The 23702-nt window shown below is 39.7% G+C and overlaps 1 protein-coding gene across 1 annotated transcript in view; it reads left to right on the top strand.

Annotated features, from left to right (window-relative positions):
• The first annotated feature begins 479 nt into the window (after nucleotides 1-479).
• LOC137265970 (attractin-like protein 1) overlaps nucleotides 480-23702 on the top strand; it is a 39869-nt gene continuing 16646 nt past the window's right edge. Inside the window, exons 1-8 of the mRNA XM_067801457.1 lie at nucleotides 480-718; nucleotides 14974-15174; nucleotides 15349-15480; nucleotides 17983-18155; nucleotides 18656-18818; nucleotides 20172-20268; nucleotides 22825-23035; nucleotides 23518-23701. Coding sequence (XP_067657558.1) covers nucleotides 480-718; nucleotides 14974-15174; nucleotides 15349-15480; nucleotides 17983-18155; nucleotides 18656-18818; nucleotides 20172-20268; nucleotides 22825-23035; nucleotides 23518-23701 — 1400 coding nt within the window. The remainder of the gene's footprint in view (nucleotides 719-14973; nucleotides 15175-15348; nucleotides 15481-17982; nucleotides 18156-18655; nucleotides 18819-20171; nucleotides 20269-22824; nucleotides 23036-23517; nucleotide 23702) is intronic.

The raw sequence follows: 23702 nt of genomic DNA, 5'->3' as shown, positions 1-23702 counted from the left end.
AGTTTTCTTTGGGCGGTATAAGCAAAATCATAATAAGCAAAATATCTCTTCAAGAGGAGAATCCAGCTTTGGGGGTCGACAACGGCATGAGTGAACTCTTGTCTGAGCAGGAGTCCAGTGATCGTGGTGTCAGTTCCTAATCGGACGTTTCATTCATATGAATCCGGAACAGATATAAACCGACAATTCAAGGCGTAGGCGATCCTTCCCCAAGTGACAGGGAAGTGGATGGGTGTTTAACTTTTAACACCTGGTGAGTCATCTGCCTTCCTGTGATATAACCTCTATATATTCACAACTCAGTCTGGAAGAAACCAGCTTACTTGTAGCCGTTATTTTCATTCATCATCGACGAAAGTTTTGACATATCCCTTGCCTCTAGTGATAGAAGCTGCCGTAAAATACCTAAAGGGAGATGATTTCTGTAGCAGGTGCCCGATTACGGAAAATCACGGAAATAGTCGGAGAGTCTACAAAAGATGGCCGACACTATGGTGTTGGTATGTAAACGGGAAAGGAAGTCTAGACGAAAAATGAATCTATGTGGACTACTGTTGACGTTATTAATTCTTCAGGATCTTTTATTTGAATACGTAGTGTGTACTTCACCAACATGCCCACAGGGTGGATGTTCCGAGGGCAAATGTGTCGGTGGTAGATGTGAATGTGTGCGAGGGTGGACAGGGGAAAGGTGCGAGAAATGTTACGGAAGAAGAAGGTAAGTCCATCTATAGTTATCATTAGGTATATTTAAACAAGCTAACATACATTTACTTTATCTTCTTATGTACGTCAGGTGGTGCGGTCGGTAATCGTTGTCTTCACTCCGTGGCCATATTACTGGTGATTTGTTGGTGACGTTTCTACAGGCTGAAACATTGTATTTAAAATATGTAAACATGGTTGATCATCTGTTAGATCACATTACTCCGACCCTGAGATTATGCGCGAATGGTTTCCAAAGCGAATTAGTGATGATTAGCTGGCCTGGAGTTGGTAATTATATTGAGGCAATTAGTTGGGTAACATGGTATATCAGCGTATACAGTATTGTTTTCTTGCCCACTCAATATGCATGGAGTGCCAATCATGGTCGTAGTATATAAACTTGCCCTTGTGTGGATATCTTCAGAAAATTCACATGTACAGTGTCAAGATATTACTATTTATTACCAGAACATTTGCAGATGCCTAGCTATTGATACTGATAGCACAACATAAACATGTACATTATTTCACACAAAATCAGAGTTATTAGGAAGTTACTGGATATTATCATTGTGAAAGATAATGGACAAACATGGCCACAACTGGTCGCTAGCCAGTACTTGTCAGTTGTAAAACCTAAATTTCAATAACAGTGTTTGTTTGTTGCTTCACTAAGTAAGTATTCTCCTGTTATAATATGTAAAATATACAATTGTGGGATGGACTTCTCTGGCTTAACCGGACTTATCATGATAGTAGTTGATTAGGTGTGCTAGGAATGTAGCATATACTGGTGTAACATGTGGCTTTTCTCTGTTATAGAGACCCACTCATTATGAAACATTCTGACCACTGTAGACTGTGTCCAAATATTCATAGCCTGAGAAGTTCATCTCCACAATAAGGGCTAGGAAGAAGTGTTTGTCTCCACAAAATATTCTTCAGCTACAACTTAACGTGTTTCTAAATTGCTGTTGCTTGAGTAAAATGTAAATGAGAAAATATTGTAAATGAGTAAAAATGGGTAAATATGCAAGTAAGTATTGTTATTATAATGGTAAACATTATAAATGCATAAATGATAAAAATTATAAATAAGTAAATGTGAACATTGCAAATGGAAATGGTAAATGATTAAATGCAAATGGTAACTGAGACAGTTCATAATGAAGAGGCTACACCTTCCTATATTTTGCCTTGTATTAATTCATTAAGTGGCTTCATTGCTGGCACATCAGCTTAAAGTGGAAGCATAAGACATTCTTTGTGTGATTAGCCACTTGCTTTACATGATTAAGTGATTGACAGGATTTTATGGAAATATTGCAGAGTGTCATATAACAATATACATTCTCAAACATTGACAACCTCCGTATACACTCATGTATCTTTTTGTCTGGTCCAGACTCGACTATTTACAGACCGCTGCCATATAGCTGGAATATTGGTGAGTGTGGTGTAATACTAAACTCGCCCGCTGACTCATGTATCTTTGTGGAAGATGACCAAAGGAAATTTGTAAAGCCCATGTAAGGCCATGAGATATTGTTGGAACTTTGTTAAAATGGAATGAATCCCAATTCAACCAGTAAATGTTTTATGATCTACTATAGAATATTGCTACCTATTCATATGCTAAATGTAAAAGTAGTCATGGTTACAATATGATAATCCTTGCTTTTTACTAATGACCAGTGGACTGATCATTCAAATTATGTTAATTAGTAAACACCAGGTATGTAGGTTATTGTCATAGCAACCAGCCACTGCCTTTGGTGTGAACATTATGTTATATAAACATGAAAAGATCTTCCAGCCTGACGTAGAAAAAGTGAACGTGGTAGGTTTTGTACGAGTGCATGGAGAAATAAAATTTTAAATGTGTAGTCCAGATCTTTTGGGCATGAAATTTTCAGTACAATCCTAGATCATGTTTAAATTTATTGTTTGTGTATATGTTGCAGTGTTAAGGTACTTTTTAAAATTATGTAGATCAGAATCTATGCATCCAAAACATGCGTAAAATATTTCTGCCGTGCTTTTATTAATTTTTTTTACATGAAAAATACATGTTTCTGCCTTAACACGAACACTGAGAGAAGTAATTGTGAGTTTCTACCGCGGTATCTGTGTCTACATCATTTGTCCATTCCCCGCAAACTGGTGCAAGAAGTCCACCAAGCCTTCTGATGTTCAGCTTCACAGATGTGACTCTTTGTGAGATGTCACATGTTCTTGAACGTGACAGAAACACTTTGAAGTGGTAGACACATATTCTTTGAGGAAATGCAGTCAACACAAGTCAATAACAGAAGTAATTAGTTTGTAATAATGAAGAATACTTTGTGTCTCAGCAGTTGTAACTTCCTTAATGGGCATTTGGTAGCTGGTACAATGAAGAATAACACTTTTTACTGATGGACAACTTCCCTACAGTTGATGCAATGTTTGAGTATAGATCCTAATACGGTTATCAAGCCAATGGAGTTGTGTACATGCTATATCCAGTAGTTCAAATTAACTTAGTTTGCACATGCTAGTTGAGTGAATGAGGAAGTTGGGTTTAAAAACCGAAAAATACCTGAAAAAACCCCATGGGTTTCCAAATAGTCTTCCAGTGGCTACTCCTTAGCAGTGTACTGATAGTCCAGAAGTGACAGGACTTGTAAGACCTGTAGGTGCCTGGCAAGAGCCTGGATATGTTAAAGATTAACCTTGGAATTTATTACCAATGTAAACAAGTGTCTTGTAAACAGTAAATGTCCACACAAATGTTTGACTACATATTTTTATGACTAAAGAGATTAATTTGTTCACAAATGAAATTTCAAATTTGTGTAATTTCCTGAAAATGTAGCTTCAGCATGACGATATCATCATAAGAAAACTGTGTACAGATCTTCACCTTCTACAGCTTGGGATCAGGGGTGTGGGGGACATGGTAATTTTCTGAAACCTTTTAGTGCATGAAAATCTTATTTAAGCAGTTTCAAGACATGAAAATCATCATTACATGCATGGGCAAAAGGTAAACAATAACACACTCCCTGTTTTCAGTGCCAGCATATGCTTGATATTTCATGTCTGGTCTTTATTGTCACGAAAACATGCATGGATCTGAATGACCACATTGACCGAATGTTCATGAATATTAATGAAGTCATTTTTTAATTAGGCACTGGACATGATGCCAGCACATTGAGTAGTAATGGCCGTGTGATATACAAACTGTAGATTTAGGGGTGCATAGATTAATACACCCTTGGAGCAAGCTACATGATGAATCCCATGATTGCATTTACTTGGAAACACTGTTGTTTCTGTACTGAGCTGTATGTTATTGCCTGACTGTTTTCCTCCTTTTGATGTGCAAGAATCAGGTTCAAATCCCCACTTCACCTCATTATGGTTATTGGTTTGTCACTCCATTCCAGTTACTTATGGGTTATCAGAGAGGCCAAGTCTCATGGGCTGTGTCACTTGTCTTCTACAATAATCTGACAGAAGTGGTATAACTGAAATAACACCTGATCAGCCTTCTTCACAAACACAATCTCAGTACATTCCAATCTAATCTCTAAATCCATTTTTGATGTCAGTTACAATCATGTTGGTACTATGATTTCTTCATTTGCTTTGGAAAATATGAACACTAAAAATTGTCCACCTTAGTAATAATATGCTTCACTGAAGGTAAAATTCAGTCACTTGTCCATCATCTTGTATCCCATTTCATGTACAAGACATTGTTCTGTGCAACGTGGCTAATCATCAGTCATTTAAATAATGACATGTGAAGTGACACCATGGTAAATATGTTCAAGTGTTGTTTGAAATGTACTCCTTGATTTAAAAAAAAGTAATAATTAATGAACTGTCTTAGTCCATCCGTTATAAGTAGGTTTGAGTCCTAAAAATATCCGATCACCGACATCCCAGAGCATGTTGACTGTGATTGTAAACATCGTGAAGAGGTCTGTTTCTATAGTGTCCTCAAGTTTATACATACAAATTGAAGGTGTCCATGGATAAGGAAAGTATAGGAATGGTTTAAAAAGCTGCAATCACACGAGGACCTCTAATGTTAAATGCAGGCATAGAAACTCTTCTGTACTACAGTCAATGATGCACTGTTATGTGATAAAGCAGCGATGATGTGCAGCACATACTGAGTTGGACATTATGGGAAATGTACAAAAGTCTCTCTCCAAACCATGTGCACAAAGCTATGCCTGATTTCTTTAGAGAGACCGTGAGGAAGTACTTGCATTAAGTTACATGGGTTGCCAGATCAGAAATTGTATAATGTACAATGTAGTTTACTTTCATTGATAAATACTCAACTGGCCAACTGTGTTGCTACGGGTACTTCATATTAATATATTCATGATTATTTTCGTCTACTGCAGCAATACAAAAATCTTACCCATGGGTGTTTTCTCAAAGTCGTCAACTGACTCAGTTACTGTCAACCTGTCAGAAAATCTTGAACCCTGTCTGATATACATTTTTCTGCAAATTAGTATTTCTTGGCTTGGAATCCATGTAAACTGGAAACTAGTCTATAAAAATACATTGGAGGAGGACCTGTCTTGTGCAGGGCTGCGTGAAATCAAGTTAGCACCAAAATAGTGTTCCCATGGAAACAGTTAGTTTGATAAGATTGGAGTCATTCACTTGCTGTGACGAGTGTCAATCAATTTTAGTTGCCTGTTTTGGCAAATCTGACTATTAGACATCTGCATAGCAAGAGGCTTGGGCCGAGTGAATAAATATACAGAATAATGTTATGACAGCTGTATTTGCTATACATGCAGTTACAGGAATAGTTTTGCTGTAGTACTGGCTTCTGATATTTCTGCTGTTCACATTGACCATTACAAACAACTTAACAATTTTCTTCTCATCCATTTATTTAAAAAAAAACAATAGGATAATATATGATATGTTTTCAACAAATGCCAAATTTTTTTGTTGTAAAATATAAGATGTGGCCATATTGAGTTAAGCAAAGTGTTAGCCATTTTTTTCCCAGCTGAAAACATCACTGTGAGATGCATTCTGGGCCATTTGTTTCTGTTTTTGTTTGAACCCCAAGATACTGTGTTCCATTGTGGGACAGATTTCCATATCAGGAATTTCCATTTGGTTTCATCTGTTGGTTGTGATGATTGGTTGTTTTTAATGGATGGCTGGTATTTGTCAATGAAGTAACATGAGTCAGGCCTTTCTGGCGATGATGTGACAATTAGATTCCTTGAAAGCACTGATGACAGCTGGACAGTGTAAGGTGACTGTCATTCAAGTCAAGTGATGATGGTCAGTCATAAACATTGTCAGTATCGCATGATGTCCAGTGATGATTTGTGTGTCGTGTTATCTGTTCTTGCATTCTATTGATAAACATGGCAACTGACAAGCTTCCTTTGCTTTCACAGACAAATGTGTGGTGTTTGTGTGGACTGTTTAAGGCTAAGTAGAGACATGTTGTCTATCAAGTTTACCATGGCAGGGAAAACAGCAATTCATAAGGTTTTTATAAAATTTGTTTACAATCTCATGTTTCCTGGTCTAAACCTGTTTAAACTAAAAGTCCAGGTTAGATAGTATTGTTTGTTGCTTACAGAGCTTGATGTGAGTTCCCTGAATTGCATTTACAAGTAGTGAAAAGGCTATTTTTAAACAACTTCCTTATTTTTTACCAATTCTCTGTTAATTCTTCCCTGTTATATAACATGAATCCAAAATGTAGAAGTTGATACACAAATTAATCCGTGACTCAGATCTTGACATAAGCTGTGAAATTGTGTAAAAATACACACGCTATCCATTAATCAACATGTTCAATTAATTTTGAGTTATTGGGTACTAGTTCTCACCAAGCTGCCATCCACCCAATGGCCTTATCAAGTGAGTACTTCCAGTTCTGTAGAGATCTTATTTACTGATTTGGGGCAGGGGGTAGCAGTTAAAAGATAAATTGTTCACTTGCACATGGATGACCTTGGTTCCATTTGTCTCATGGGCTCAGTGTATGAAGCCAATTTCTGGTATCTCCCACCCTGATATTGGTGGAATATCACTAAAAGCAGTGTGAAACCATACTCACTCAATTACTTACTGCTTTTTGACCCAAGCATTACTCACACAGATCGGTGTGCTTCGTACTGTTTCTGTGAAAAGTGCTCTTCCCTCTATTTGAACTTTGTCATATATATTGCAGGCAAATGTAAACTGAAGAGCAGAATTACTTTTAAGATAATCACTGTCTGGTTTGGTATGCCTTAGAGTCAGAAATTTTTATACTGATTGTAAGGGTTAGCACATCTGCTTATTTGGATCGGCTTATATACAAGATCAGCTAATCTACGTTCATGTGCCTTACATAGATTTTGAATACCCAAGGGAATATAGCAATACTAAGTGAAATTGATGAAGTGTGAGTACATATTCAACATGTTGAGTGGCTAAAAATTTACATCATTACCCCATTGAGATAACCTCACTAACCAGAACTAGGGACATTCTGTCCTGCCAGAACTAGGGACATTCTGTTCTGCCAGAACTAGGGGCATTCTGTTCTGCCAGAACTAGGGACATTCTGTCCTGCCAGAACTAGGGACATTCTGTCCTGCCAGAACTCTGCAGTCTTGGTCTCACCAGAAATGCCAACCTCTTCAATTTTATCGTAGTTGCTGCGGATTTCAGTCTCAGACTATGCCAATATCATGTATATGATTGCTTTAGAAATTCTTTGAAATTTGAAGAAAATTTCTTACAATTCGGATCTATAGTTGAAAACATATATTTTTGGCAATTAGAGACATTTTTACCAAAAAGAGATGACAAGAAGAAATGTAATGCTGATAATCTGGAAATCTGCTGTTGGAGTCATGTGAAATTAAAGCTTCACTCTTGATAAGTGTCATTATCTTGTTCAGAATCCATCATGATTTTAAGTATTTAGTAGACAACTATCTTTATGGTCAAAGTACTAATTGTGATCCTTTAAACTACTATTTGCGACACCAATGAACACCATGTCTTATGGGTGGCCATATCTTGGTTCACCTCCACTTTCTTTTGTAGAGAAAAGCCAAAGAAGTGTTCATACAGATAATTTCCATTTTTGCAGGTAACTATGGCAACCAGATGGTAGCTATGCAAAGGTGACTTTCGTGTCACCAAGATATGTGGGACTTATAGCAGCATAGCCTCAGAAGGTATTGATTGTCCGTGATCATGATAATGATCGTTATGTTGCTGGCAGGTAGTGGAGCAAGAAAAACTGATACGTTTTCTCCGGTGACCAGTACTGCCTAAACTGTAGATACATTTTCTCCGGTGACCAGTACTGCCTAAACTGTAGATACATTTTCTCCGGTGACCAGTACTGCCAAAACTGTAGATACATTTTCTCCGGTGACCAGTACTGCCAAAACTGTAGATACATTTTCTCCAGTGACCAGTACTGCCAAAACTGTAGATACATTTTCTCCGGTGACCAGTACTGCCAAAACTGTAGATACATTTTCTCCGGTGACCAGTACTGCCAAAACTGTAGATACATTTTCTCTGGTGACCAGTACTGCCTAAACTGTAGATACATTTTCTCCAGTGACCAGTACTGCCTAAACTGTAGATACATTTTCTCCGGTGACCAGTACTGCCAAAACTGTAGATACATTTTCTCCGGTGACCAGTACTGCCAAAACTGTAGATACATTTTCTCCGGTGACCAGTACTTCCAAAACTGTAGATACATTTTCTCAGGTGACCAGTACTGCCTAAACTGTAGATACATTTTCTCAGGTGACCAGTACTGCCAAAACTGTAGATACATTTTCTCCGGTGACCAGTACTTCCAAAACTGTAGATACATTTTCTCCAGTGACCAGTACTGCCAAAACTGTAGATACATTTTCTCCGGTGACCAGTACTGCCTAAACTGTAGATACATTTTCTCCGGTGACCAGTACTGCCTAAACTGTAGATACATTTTCTCCGGTGACCAGTACTGCCAAAACTGCAGATACATTTTCTCCGGTGACCAGTACTGCCAAAACTGCAGATACATTTTCTCCGGTGACCAGTACTGCCTAAACTGTAGATACATTTTCTCCGGTGACCAGTACTGCCAAAACTGTAGATACATTTTCTCTGGTGACCAGTACTGCCTAAACTGTAGATACATTTTCTCCGGTGACCAGTACTGCCAAAACTGTAGATACATTTTCTCCGGTGACCAGTACTGCCAAAACTGCAGATACATTTTCTCCGGTGACCAGTACTGCCAAAACTGCAGATACATTTTCTCCGGTGACCAGTACTGCCTAAACTGTAGATACATTTTCTCCGGTGACCAGTACTGCCAAAACTGCAGATACATTTTCTCCGGTGACCAGTACTGCCAAAACTGCAGATACATTTTCTTTGGTGACCAGTACTGCCTAAACTGCAGATACATTTTCTCCGGTGACCAGTACTGCCTAAACTGTAGATACATTTTCTCCGGTGACCAGTACTGCCTAAACTGTAGATACATTTTCTCCGGTGACCAGTACTTCCAAAACTGCAGATACATTTTCTCCGGTGACCAGTACTTCCAAAACTGCAGATACATTTTCTCCGGTGACCAGTACTGCCTAAACTGTAGATACATTTTCTCCGGTGACCAGTACTGCCTAAACTGTAGATACATTTTCTCCTCCGGTGACCAGTACTGCCAAAACTGTAGATACATTTTCTCCTCCGGTGACCAGTACTGCCTAAACTGTAGATACATTTTCTCCTCCGGTGACCAGTACTGCCTAAACTGTAGATACATTTTCTCCTCCGGTGACCAGTACTGCCTAAACTGTAGATACATTTTCTCTGGTGACCAGTACTGCCTAAACTGTAGATACATTTTCTCCGGTGACCAGTACTGCCTAAACTGTAGATACATTTTCTCCGGTGACCAGTACTGCCAAAACTGTAGATACATTTTCTCTGGTGACCAGTACTGCCTAAACTGTAGATACATTTTCTCCGGTGACCAGTACTGTCTAAACTGTAGATACATTTTCTCCGGTGACCAGTACTGCCAAAACTGTAGATACATTTTCTCCGGTGACCAGTACTGCCTAAACTGTAGATACTCATCATGCTTATAGTTAGATTGAGGGAATGAGTGAGTTAGTGAGTAGTTCTTCTTTTTACAAAACCTTTTAGCAATATTCTAGCAATATCACATGGGGGACACCAGAAATGGGCTTCACACATTGTACCCACACTGGGAATCGAACCTGGGTCTTTGATGTGATGAGCCAACACTTTAACCACTAGGCTGCTGCTCTAAGTATGTATAAAGGTAAATTTATGATTTGTTTTTTATCCCATTACTAAAAAGTAAGGAATGCTTAAAAGTGTAACATATTTTATACAAAATAATGTTAAGAACATTAAAAGTATGTGCTAAACTAGCAGCAGCGTTCACTTTATTAACCCATGGTTTTAAAAGAATGGAAAGTTTGTGTTTACTGTTGTTTCCGACCTGTGAAGGTCCGGGGTAGAATAGGCCTTCAGCAACCTGTGCTTGCCATAAAAGGTGACTATGCTTATCGTAAAAGGCGACTAACGGGATTGGGTGGTCAGTCTTGCTGACTTGGTTGAAGCATCACCGGTTTCTAATTGTGCAAAGCGATGCTGTTGAACACTGGATTGTCTGGTCCAGTGGTTTTTTACAGACCGCCACCATATCGCTGGAATACTGCTGAGTGCAGCATGAATCCAAACTCACTCACTCACTGTTGTTGTTTCCAGTGATTCTGCTGCAAGGGAATGACAATAGTACATTTTCCTGATACTAACAGCTACATGATGGCTGTTTGGAAATAATTGAGTCTGGACCAAACAACCTAATGATCAACTGAGTGATTTTAACAACTTTTAATAGGACATTTGTCCATGTCACCTAAAATGGAAACAAAATAAGGCTGTTCTGACTACCAGTAAATAAAAAAATTCAGAAAACCAGATCTGCTCAGCTAGTAAAAACACTGTCCTGGTTGTCCGTCACATGTGGCTGTAGCTCTGAACCAGTATTCAGTCCTTCCAACGTGGCTACCAACTGGAAGTCAGGAAGACTGAATGAAGCTAACACAGTATGTAAAATTTTAGTCAGAAATCCCACAGTACCAACAGATACCAGTACACCATCAGACGTATCTTTGTGCCAAGTTTAGTGAAGAAATAGTGAATGGTTTTGAAGTTTTGATTCGGTAAAGAGCATACTCACCAAATTCAGTTATGGTCATTTTTGTTGCCATGGAAACATAAAAACTCTTTTATTCAGAAATCCAAAACTACCAAAAAGGCACCAGTTCACCACCAGATCTATCTATGTCCCAAGTTTGATGAAGAAATAGTGAACAGTTTTGAAGTTCTGGTCCGGAAAAGAGCACCCCCCCAAATTCAATCAAAGATGAACTTGTTGACATGGAAACACAAAATATATTTTATTCAGAAGTCTAAAGCTATGAAAAACCACCAGTACACCACCAGATCTATCTGTGTGGAAAGTTTGGTGAGGAAATAGTAAATGGTTTTGAAGTTCTGGTCCGGAAAAGACAAATGTGCACAGATGGGTGCACGCAATGATGGGTGGAGCGCATTTTAAAACCCCATGTAAAAGGGATGACTAGCCACCAACTGTGGGCTGTATTGAAATAATGCTTTCACCTGGTTGCCAGACTGGTCTAAAAAGACATTTCTACATCTGTAGGCCCTGTTTCGTATTGTGTTTTAATTCCATGAACATGAAGTGATGGATCTGAACCTGTTAGTTGGTGTGACTTTAATACATTTAGACATGAAGCGTGTGTTTCACCACAGGGTGTGGGTGTGGTTGTAGTGAGACTAGGTACAGCTGCTTTAAAGTGATGTGAGCTAATGTGACACAGGTTACATCCTCACTATAACAACAACACTGGTATTATACTAAAACTTCTGTATAAGGACAATGCACTTGTTTTGTGTACCTGAACATATTATGTTTTATAACAAAGGACACATGTTTCTAAATATTTGCCATGTGACAGCCTGCATTTATTTCTCTTAAATGTTGTTATAATGAGGTATGTAGCTGATATTCCACATTGGGTGATTATGAAGATATGCCCAGCTGTCAACAATGATATTGTATATCATAAATGATATTGTTTGTAGTGTCACGAAATACAAACAAATAAATATGGAATCTTTTAACATGATTTGAGGACATATTAAGTAAATATTCAAATAACTAGAATGTCACAACTGCAAGAACATGACAAACCAATAAATTTTTATTACAATTTCAAGGAAAGGAGAAGAAAAATATGCCGTTTATATAAGTGGGTATTTTGTCAAGTCATGATCGCTGACCTTGTATCTGTAAATAAACTGATGACTGGGTTTGTTGGAGGTTGTCACTGCCTGTATAGATTTATCATGTAAGTGGGTGTGAGAGACAGGGTGCTGCATACAGTGTTCATGTTGTATTTATTAATGACCCGATTGTGTCACATGACTGCAAATGTTACCTGAGGCTTTTTAAATAAATTCAGTTAAACTGATAATAGTAATACAGTAGAATACTTTTATAACAAACATGGATATAACGAACTGATGGCTATAGCGAACTGTTTTAAAAGTCCCGAATAAACCACTACATGTTATCATATAAAAAAGTCATGAATAATGAATTCTCTATAACGAACTTACCGGCTATAGTGAACTGATTTGCAATCCCCACGCGTCCCAGGTAACACTAATTAACAGTGTGAATAACGAACTGAGCGAACTCAATCAGTGTCATTGCCACTTTGCGATGCTCACTTTGAAATCTGACCAATAAGTTAGACGTCAATGGCTAACAACTTTTGTGTACAAAACACACTCCAGTTTTTACACCCGTGTGAAGTTGTAGTTTGCATTATTAACCAATCAGATTGCCGGAGGCCGTAAAGCCCGTCGCTGACGATCTAGTTTTGTATACATCCGGCACAGCAACTCGGTCTTTGGTGACTTAATAGAAAACGACAAGTGCATCACCTCAAAAGGCCTGTGTATATGCCTCCCACACCCATCAGAAATGTAGATAGAAGCCTTTGATACTCGTGAACTTTAAAAATACGATATATTCAATGACGAGTGCGTAGTGACGAGTGACCTGTCTAAGATTGCTGATTGTGTAGTGAAAAGAACGTAATATGAATGAATGTACGAATAAACTGAGTAGGAATGTGTTGTACTGTATAGTGTATTTTACTGTTCTTTCAATGGATTTTCGTGAATAGCGAACTACAGATATAACGAACTAATTTCAGTGGTCCCTTGTAGTTCGTTATAAAAGTATTTTACTGTAAATCATGTATTTGTAATATGTCAGATTCCATTCATCAAGTAAGTGAGTATGGTTTTTTGCCACTTTCAGCAATATTTCAACACTATCATTGAACACCAGAAATAGGCTTCACACATTGTATCCATGTGGGGAATCAAACATGTGTCTTCATCATGACAAGCAGATGCTTTAATCTCAAGGATATGCCCACCACCCCATTCATCAAGTGAATATCAAGAGAATTCCCATTCACAACACCCTGGGGAGTATACATCCCAAGCTGTCCATGACACTCAAATGTTAACAGTCACAGAAACATCTGATCCCAGTCAGTGATGGTTGCACACAGGCATATTTAAAACAAAGTCCTTGACATAACATGCTGCATGTGCTACGTGTTCTGCAACATGGGGCAGACCCAAAGCCCTAGCAACTCTCCCTTGTCCCACTGCTCCTCATGGTCATCCATCCAGTTGTCCTCGGCAACCGGCATGACTTCACGTGATTTGTGTCCTGCAGCCTGTAAGAGAACACAAACCGCTATGTTGGATCTAAATGTAATTGCATGATGTGACCCTCAGTCCTTCAGTTCATGTAACAGTGCACTACTATGATGATTTCTAAGGGAATACATATTTGTGTGGTTTTCATCTAAATATAATACTCACAAATTCTAGTTTTGAGTTCATTTTTTAGAATATTTTTTATTTGTTTTTATCAGTCCAACACGAAAATGCCGCAGAGATCGGAGACAGCTAGTACCAAGTGTGTAGGATTTACTGTCTGATCCCTTACAGTTGTGAGCAGTTAACATGCAGGTGTTTTCAGCCTTAGAAGTCTAGTTTCTATTTTAAGGGAGGCCTATCATCAATCTAGACCATGAAATTATTCACTCAAACCAAAAAATAAATGCTATGAAATTAGGTAGTGGACAGAAAGGGAAGTAACTTAAAGGTCACATGCAACGTAAAACACAACTTTGCAGATTCTGATACCTTTCGGTATGCAGTTATGAAACAAATCATCAAAAATGCCAGTTCAGCATATAAAGTTGAAGAAAAACATGATGGGGAAAAAGCCTGTGAATTCAGAGTTCAAACAATTCACTAATTTCCTCCAGTGCTGCGAGAAAAGGGGTTTCTTTCAACAAGTACGCTGCGCTATGCTTATAGCTCATGCTCAGTGAATAGGTGCATGGAGCTTTAAACAATATGCCTGCATGGAGAATGAGGTCAAGAGCAATTGTCTTATCTTGATTGAGTACATAAACAAGTAAATGATCCACTCTTTACATAAGAACAAACATGATGATTGTGATAAGCAGCACAGAGAAAACTCAATGTCTGGTTTATTGACACCTTAATCCTGTTAATGTGTCGGCCTGCCTCCCTGTCTGCTAATGACAATGTGCAATGCTGTCATGCAGTTTGAAATTAACACCTGTCAGGCTTATATATAAGCCATAAACAAAGAGCTGGTTTAGCATAATGGCTAATGAACCTGTGGCCAATGAAAAGGCTTCATTACACTTGAGAGCACTCCACCTGTTCTGACTGGGTTCGGTATTGTCGGAGGGGAGGTAACCCTACATGTTTTGAGGGAATGATGTGACAGAAATACTGTTCAAGGTCGATTTAAACCAAATACAATGTACACTACAAGAACACAACTATATGTAGATAGAGACGAGGGGGATGCAGCTTTTTGAGAAAGGTGGGGTGGACACTTCATTTTCCATTTTCAAGGATGGAGGGAAGGGGACTATCCACTGTGTGCAAAAAGACACCCATCCTTAGGATCCGCTTATACATAACAGTTAACATGTGGCCAGGTACTGATTACTACTGCTGGTTATGTTGTGCTCAGGAATACAGTAACAGAGGAAACTTGTGTTTCAGTTTTAATGGCACAGAAGGTACCATATATGATGGTGAGGGAAACTACACTCTAGACACCAAGTGCAGCTGGTTGATCAACACCAACAGCAATAACACCACCATCAGACTCAAGTTCCACCAGTTTGCCACAGAGTGTGGCTGGGACCACCTTTATATACACGATGGGGACTCAGCATTCTCTCCCCTTCTGGCAGCTTACAGGTAGGTTATAACTGACAATACAGAATTTTCTTTTGCTAATAGAATACAAGTAGGTTATAACTGACAATACAGCATTCTCTCTCCTATTATCAACCAACTGAAAGAGCTGTTATGAAAACTATAAACTTTCTTCATGAGAAATGTCACATTTTGACAACACCCATTGCATTACAGTGGCCTGCTGCTCACTAAAGACAAGTCCTACACGCAGGTGGACTTCATCACTCGGATCCACCAGCCATTTATCTACATCCACTTCTATAGTGATGCTGCCTACACCATGGCTGGCTTCAACATAACATACAGGTACGTTGATGGCTAACATTAGTCCCTGAAATGTAGTTGTCTTCTTTAAAAATATATCTCACACAGAAAAATATCAGAAAGGAGCACAGAACAGTTATTAAATTCCGAGAGCAGTCTAGACATGCCAAATCACTGTTAGTTGAACTCCCTTTATGACCGCTAAAGGAGTGGTTTTGGAGGTTTTGGAGAGGTGGTTGGCCGATGTGATGTTCCAGTATATTCTCTAGACAGCAACCAGGGTTGTACTAGAACGTATTATGTAGCACAGATAATTTCATTTAGTTGCTCTCCAAATTTCATGTCTTCTTATCACAAGGTATACAATGTGTTGGATTTCGTAGACTGTCAAGAAGATTATTAAGCAGTGTAAACCTTACAAGGAGGTGCATGGATGACATTAGGTTGCAATTAGGTCTTGTAGCTGGCTATTACTTCAGCTTCCCAGAATTCCCTTGTATGATTCACTTATGCAGGCACGTACCCTCTCACTCACTCACTCACTCACTCACTCACTCACTCACTCACTCACTCACTCACTCACTCACTCACTCACTCACTCACTCACTCACTCACTCACTCACTCACACTCACACACTCACATTGGATGATATCAGGGAAAATAATCCAAACTCAATGACGTCATGTCCACAAGGAAACACTGAGCCTTAGAACAATAAAACAATAAAGCTGTGTGAGGGAAGGAAGAAGGAGGGTTTCCCAGGGCTGTTCTAGTCAGTGGAGCTGTATACCTGTCTCCTATATCAGTGACAGCCTACTTGAGGAGTGCTTCACCTGGCTTATGGTGGTGTGGCTCTTGGCAACTAGTTTATCTTCAACTGACTGAGGAAGGGCTGCCTCTGGCTTGGGATTTGCCTGTAGATTACATCAACCCTTACAATATAGAACATGAGCAGTTGTACTTATGAAGCCCTCAAAGACAAGCCTATGCATTATGTACAGAAAAGATTCCATAGGCTCACCTGACAAGGTTTACAATCTTAGCTATATTAGCGGACTCTTCATGGTTGTCTCCAAGAACCTGCAGAAGTGTAAATGATGAATCAAACCAAATGCCCTAGCTGTTGGGTCTGTCCAAATCTAGGGCTACAGGATTACATACTAACATTCTGACAGAGATAAGGGGGGAAAAAATGTTTTTTCACCTATATCTCTACAATTTATGTAGTTGATATGCAAACGTGCAAAATATCTAGTAAATTAAATTCGGCCTAGCAACAGTTCCAGTGATAGGAAATGGAAAAAACAACTTCACCAAGGAGAGATTAGCGCAGAAATGAGCAATGTAGATTTTTACAAAGTCCAAAGCGGCTTATCTGGAACAGACTATGATTTTTATTCAGATTTGTGTGCGATAGTATTGTATTACAAAGGACACTTTTTAAATGTCCCTTTTCAAATTAGACTTATCTTCACTACTAAGGATTGCTGTCGTAAAAAAATAATAACTTTCATGCTGAAACTATAAAGGACGTAGCTACCGTATCACTATAAAAGAAACAGACAGGAGGGGTCGTCAAAAAAGCAAAACCAGGATGGGTGAAGCTGACAATGACTGGGGTCGGGCTGGGGGATAGAGATATCAGCTAAGAGATAATCCCATGGCCAAATTAAAGTAGGGAAGAACACGGAATGTCCTAACATGTAAAACAATATCCAGTCCTGTCTACCTTTAGGTGGTCATGACACCTGTATATTTTAAGACATTTACTACAATGCTTTTCTGTGGGCATCGGGTATTATACTCTTATATATCTTAACATAAACTTCATGAAAGAAAGACAAGTAAGATGTTAATAAATAAATGAGACATATACAACACGCATGAAAAAGCACAAAATATCTTTGAGATGCCCCCTTTCTCCAGTAGGCAGCATATGCATTTCATGCCAGGTGAGTCGACTTTCCGTTGGCATACCAGGCTGAGTGACCTAATTGCTATATATTGTCTGATCTATTGTAAAGAAGTAATCTGTTTTTTCTAGATATTCTCTTAAGCATCCCACTGAATGCCCAGTTAGGCTGAAGTGAGTTATTTCGACGTGTTCTATTTGCAGTTGTGTAAATTTGAGGGATACAGAGTAACAGTCTGAATACTTTTTTTCTGTTTCCAACAGTACTTTACGTTCTGAATACATAATTTTAATGGAAACAAATAAACCCATTTAAATTGAAAGGGAGTCACAGTGAGATGAAGTTGATTAGATTTGCAGGGAGGGCGAAACAATATGGAAAATATTGTCGTTTATTGACTGTGAGAGACTGGGCTAATTGCATGATGTTAATAGTTTGGCCATCTAACTTTTTGTTTAAGTAAATAGGACATTTGTCATGAAAACAGTAAAACAAGGGTGGAAAACACTTGAATACTGCTCAAGGCAGAAACTCACTCACTCACTCACTCACTCACTCACCACATTTGTTTCGGAGACAGCTGAGATGAAGTCAGCAGTTGTTATATCCTGGCTCTGTTGTCTTGCATAGTATTGGTGACTGTCCACGGGGATGCTCTGGGAATGGACAATGCATCAATGAGATTTGTTCCTGTGACGCCAGTTGGACAGGAAGTGCATGTGAGACGGCCGTGTGTCCTAACAACTGTTCCAGTAACGGAACCTGCATCAGCAACATGTGTGTCTGTGATACTGGCTACCGAGGTAAGTGTGTACAGTCAGGTATGTGCCTTTAAAGATCAGGGTTAGAAATGACTTGGATTGGGTCAGGACTGGATCTGTGTATCTCTGTGTTTATGATGTTCACTGCTTGTTAGGGAGTTCAGTATGTCAGGAGCGTCAATGTTTGTGTGCAATTCTGGAATATAAGTGTACCTGACCATGGTGTGGATTATGTCTGTGTGTATGACACTGGTTACCATGATTAGTGAGACAGGATGAGAGTTAGATGTACATCTTTTACATGACAGTATGTTTGTTTCGCTTTACCCATAATTACTGATAGCTGACAGGAAAACTGTTGTCATAGTTGAAATATCCAAATGATTACAAATGCCTTCAGATTTCATGCTGTTACACCAGTAAAGAACCTTAGAAAATCTGATAAAATAAACTGTTTTTGTCTTGTTCTATCAAAAGAGTTGATAAATTTGACCACCCACTCTACATTACTAGAGGACTAATATGTATGGCTCCCGCTACAGGTGAAGATTGCAGCCTGACCCTACAGGATGGGGTATGGTCCACAGTGCAGACGAATTCTCCACCATCAGGGTCGGCGTCTCACTCCGCCCTCGTCGACGACAAGACAATGTGGGTTGTGGGCGGCTACAGTCTCAACAAGTATAACTACGAGTTTCTCAAGAAGTATGTTTATTGCTCCCACTTCTCTGCTGGTTTTGTTGCTTCATAGCCATTTCAGGGATGAATACCTACTGTGATCATGCCATAATATGTGGAATTCTGAATCCTTTTGCCCGTGAAGGTCCCGGGGTAGAATAGGCCTTCAGCAACCCATGCTTGCCATTAAGGACGACTAAGCTTGTCGTTAGAGGCGACTAACGGGATCGGGTGGTCAGACTATCTTACTTGGTTGACACATGTCATCGGTTCCCCACCCGTGAAGGTCCCGGGGTAGAATAGGCCTTCAGCAACCCATGCTTGCCATTAAGGACGACTAAGCTTGTCGTTAGAGGCGACTAACGGGATCGGGTGGTCAGACTATCTTACTTGGTTGACACATGTCATCGGTTCCCCACCCGTGAAGGTCCCAGGGTAGAATAGGCCTTTAGCAACCCATGCTTGCCATTAAGGACGACTAAGCTTGTCGTTAGAGGCGACTAACGGGATCGGGTGGTCAGACTATCTTACTTGGTTGACACATGTCATCGGTTCCCAATTGTGCAGATTGATTCTCATGTTGTTGATCACTGGATTGTCTGGTCGAGACTTGATTATTTACAGACCGCCGCCATATAGCTGGGATATTGCTGAGTGCAGCGTAAAACTAAAACTCACTCACTCACTATTATGTGATGAAAATTCTCAAAAAGGGTTTAAATGAAAACCTTAGGACATCAAAACTTGAATCATATACTATCCTCATAGCTGTATAGCTGGGATATTGCTAAGTGCGGCGTAAACCTAAACTCACTCACTCACAGAATCTGAATCTGAAATTGTGTATGCAGGTAACACTTTAGTCTGTGAGCAGGGTGAAAAAAGAAGAGAAAGACCATTCCAATTTTAAAAAATATTTTGTCACAGATGTGTTTGGGCTCTGATGATGTCTTGTTGGGTCAACCAACATTCATCAAGAAAGTAACGAACAATTTGCTGTTTTCAAGTGAAACTTACTGACAGGTTTTACATGTGATATGGGAAACTGTTGTAGAGGTCTTTCAACATTGAAGGCATGTTATCTGCAATATGTCTAGATGTAGATAGGAAACTGATTAACTGTACACTGGTGCTGCTTCAAAACTACAAGGAGTGATGGCTTAGCCAAGTGGTTAAGGCATTCACCCACCACACCAAATACCTTGGTTCAATTCCCCACATAGGTACAATGTGTGAAGCCCATTTCTTACGTCTCCTGCCATAATATTGCTGGAATATTGCTGAAAGTGGCATAAAACTAACGTCACTCACTCACTCACTCACTGACATCTTTGTGATTCTTTCAGCTAGCACTGACCATCCGCCATGTTGTGTTTGCAGGTACGATTTCTCGAGCAAGAGCTGGAGCACCGCTACAGTGGTAGGGTATGTTCCTTCCCCGAGATACGGACACTCCACTGTTCTGTATCAGAACCAGGTAATACCTTCTTACATGCACACATTGGTATACAGACTGAACATGATTACTCCCATGCTTGTTAGAGGCGACTAATGGGATCAAGTGGTCAGGCTGTCTGTCTTCGTTCACTTGTCATTGTATTCCAGTTGCGTAGGTCTGTGCTCATGATATTGATCACTGGATACTGACTGGATCAGAATGCCGCCATATGGTTGGAGTACTGCTGAGTGTGGCATGAACCACAGTTGTGAGGCATTATGCCTCTGAGCATGTTTGTTTTGCAAAATATGTCTGACAAACAGTGCTTTTTCCTGCTTTATACCATCACAAAAATCTGAAATAAGATATCTCAACATTAATAATTGAACTTCAGGGGCCAAGATGACGAGGGCTTCTGCCTCCCTGACATGTTATACAGCTGATGGGATACTGAATAACTCCCTAATACATTTGTGATTGGGTTGTCTGGCTGGTTAACATGTTTGACACATGTCCGTGTGTCCCAGTTGTACAGACTGATGGGATACTGAATAACTCCCTAATACATTTGTGATTGGGTTGTCTGGCTGGTTAACATGTTTGACACATGTCCGTGTGTCCCAGTTGTACAGACTGGTGGGATACTGAATAACTCCCTAATACATTTGTGATTGGGTTGTCTGGCTGGTTAACATGTTTGACACATGTCCGTGTATCCCAGTTGTACAGACTGATGGGATACTGAATAACTCCCTATTACATTTGTGATTGGGTTGTCTGGCTGGTTAACATGTTTGACACATGTCCGTGTATCCCAGTTGTACAGACTGATGGGATACTGAATAACTCCCTAATACATTTGTGATTGGGTTGTCTGGCTGGTTAACATGTTTGACACATGTCCGTGTATCCCAGTTGTACAGACTGATGGGATACTGAATAACTCCCTAATACATTTGTGATTGGGTTGTCTGGCTGGTTAACATGTTTGACACATGTCCGTGTATCCCAGTTGTACAGACTGATGGGATACTGAATAACTCCCTAATACATTTGTGATTGGGTTGTCTGGCTGGTTAACATGTTTGACACATGTCCGTGTATCCCAGTTGTACAGACTGATGGGATACTGAATAACTCCCTAATACATTTGTGATTGGGTTGTCTGGCTGGTTAACATGTTTGACACATGTCCGTGTATCCCAGTTGTACAGACTGATGGGATACTGAATAACTCCCTAATACATTTGTGATTGGGTTGTCTGGCTGGTTAACATGTTTGACACATGTCCGGGTTGTCTGGCTGGTTAACATGTTTGACACATGTCCGTGTATCCCAGTTGTACAGACTGATGGGATACTGAATAACTCCCTAATACATTTGTGATTGGGTTGTCTGGCTGGTTAACATGTTTGACACATGTCCGTGTGTCCCAGTTGTACAGACTGATGGGATACTGAATAACTCCCTAATACATTTGTGATTGGGTTGTCTGGCTGGTTAAAATGTTTGACACATGTCCGTGTGTCCCAGTTGTACAGACTGGTGGGATACTGAATAACTCCCTAATACATTTGTGATTGGGTTGTCTGGCTGGTTAACATGTTTGACACATGTCCGTGTATCCCAGTTGTACAGACTGATGGGATACTGAATAACTCCCTAATACATTTGTGATTGGGTTGTCTGGCTGGTTAACATGTTTGACACATGTCCGTGTATCCCAGTTGTACAGACTGATGGGATACTGAATAACTCCCTAATACATTTGTGATTGGGTTGTCTGGCTGGTTAACATGTTTGACACATGTCCGTGTATCCCAGTTGTACAGACTGATGGGATACTGAATAACTCCCTAATACATTTGTGATTGGGTTGTCTGGCTGGTTAACATGTTTGACACATGTCCGTGTATCCCAGTTGTACAGACTGATGGGATACTGAATAACTCCCTAATACATTTGTGATTGGGTTGTCTGGCTGGTTAACATGTTTGACACATGTCCGTGTGTCCCAGTTGTACAGACTGGTGCTCATGCTGTGCATCATAGGATTGTCTGGTCCACATTCTATCGTCTTCAGACTAACACCATATGGCTGGATTCTTTTTCACTATAACACTTCCTTTTCTGTCGCCCACCTCTGAAGACGTGCTACAGCGATTCAGAGATTCTTGCTTCTACGGCCACCCATCTCCCCACATTCTGTCTGTATTGCTTACAGAATAGAAGTGTTTTGCTGGAGGCTATAGTCTGAAGAGTTACCTGCTCTTGGCTGTCACGGGGCCAGGGGCCCTGTGGGGGTGGTCTCACAAGACAAAAACGATGTTTTTTGTTTTATACATATTTTTATTGAAAAAATACAGTTACAACTGTCGCAAGAATTTAAAGAACATTTAAATGCTTATTAGTACCCCAAGGAGGACTCTATTCAAAGAATCTGCAACCTCTGCAGGTTTGTTCGAACAGCTGAGTGCGGTGTTAAACAACAAAGAAGCAGCGTATACATTTCTTTTTCAGCGTCTGAAGACTAACAGAACTAAGTATATGTCGGTTTACATTTGCTAATGACGTAGTTGTTGTTGTTCTTACAGAAGTTGTTTATGTATGGCGGTGTGGTAGACGGCATCCCAGTCAGTGAGAACTGGGTGTATGACATCACCGCCAAGACCTGGGCCAACCTGACGGCCTCGGAGTACCGCGTGTCCGGCCACACTGCCCATGTGCATGATGGGAAGATACATGTCATCTTCGGTTACAGCCCCATTTATGGTTACCTCAACAAAGTACAGATATATGATATTGGTATGTTATGTGCATTGTTGTAATTCACAGTAATATAACACAACACAGCACAACACAATGTGGTGCAAAACCGACAGCACATCACGTTACAGTAGTGTATAGTATGATACATGAATATTGTATGTGTATGAGTTTGAACCTGACAAACAGTTTCACAACATACTACGGCACTGCTTATTGACACTGTAAATATTAAATAAGTATATTGTAACTGTGATTTACCTAGAGGAACTAAACATGTTAGATAACATTATTACTATACATTTTGAAGTGCAAACATATTTTGACAAGTGCTTATGTCCAGCCATGTCAATGTGAGTGAATAAATTGGCTCAAACAGAAATTGCAGATTATATTGCAAGTGTTTTGATTTTCATAGTGTCAGTATATATAAGAACTTATGTCATCCTGATAATGGTATTCCAGTATTATTTCATGGAAATTAGTACCGGTCTCATTCACCTTCGACATTCTATTTACAGCCAATGATTCATGGAGTCTAGCGGACACAATTGGTGCTTCTATACGCGGGGGTTATGGCCACACCAGCGTGTACGACCCCCACACCAGGAAGATTTATGTGTTTGGGGGTTATCAGTCAGGGAGCCAGTCAAGCTACAACCTCACCGACATGCTCTACTCATATGATCCAGAACTGAAAAAATGG

This window comes from Haliotis asinina, chromosome 15 (genome assembly GCF_037392515.1).
Source record: "Haliotis asinina isolate JCU_RB_2024 chromosome 15, JCU_Hal_asi_v2, whole genome shotgun sequence".
NCBI classification, from domain to species: Eukaryota; Metazoa; Mollusca; class Gastropoda; order Lepetellida; family Haliotidae; genus Haliotis; species Haliotis asinina.
This window is presented reverse-complemented; position numbering and strand designations above follow the sequence as displayed.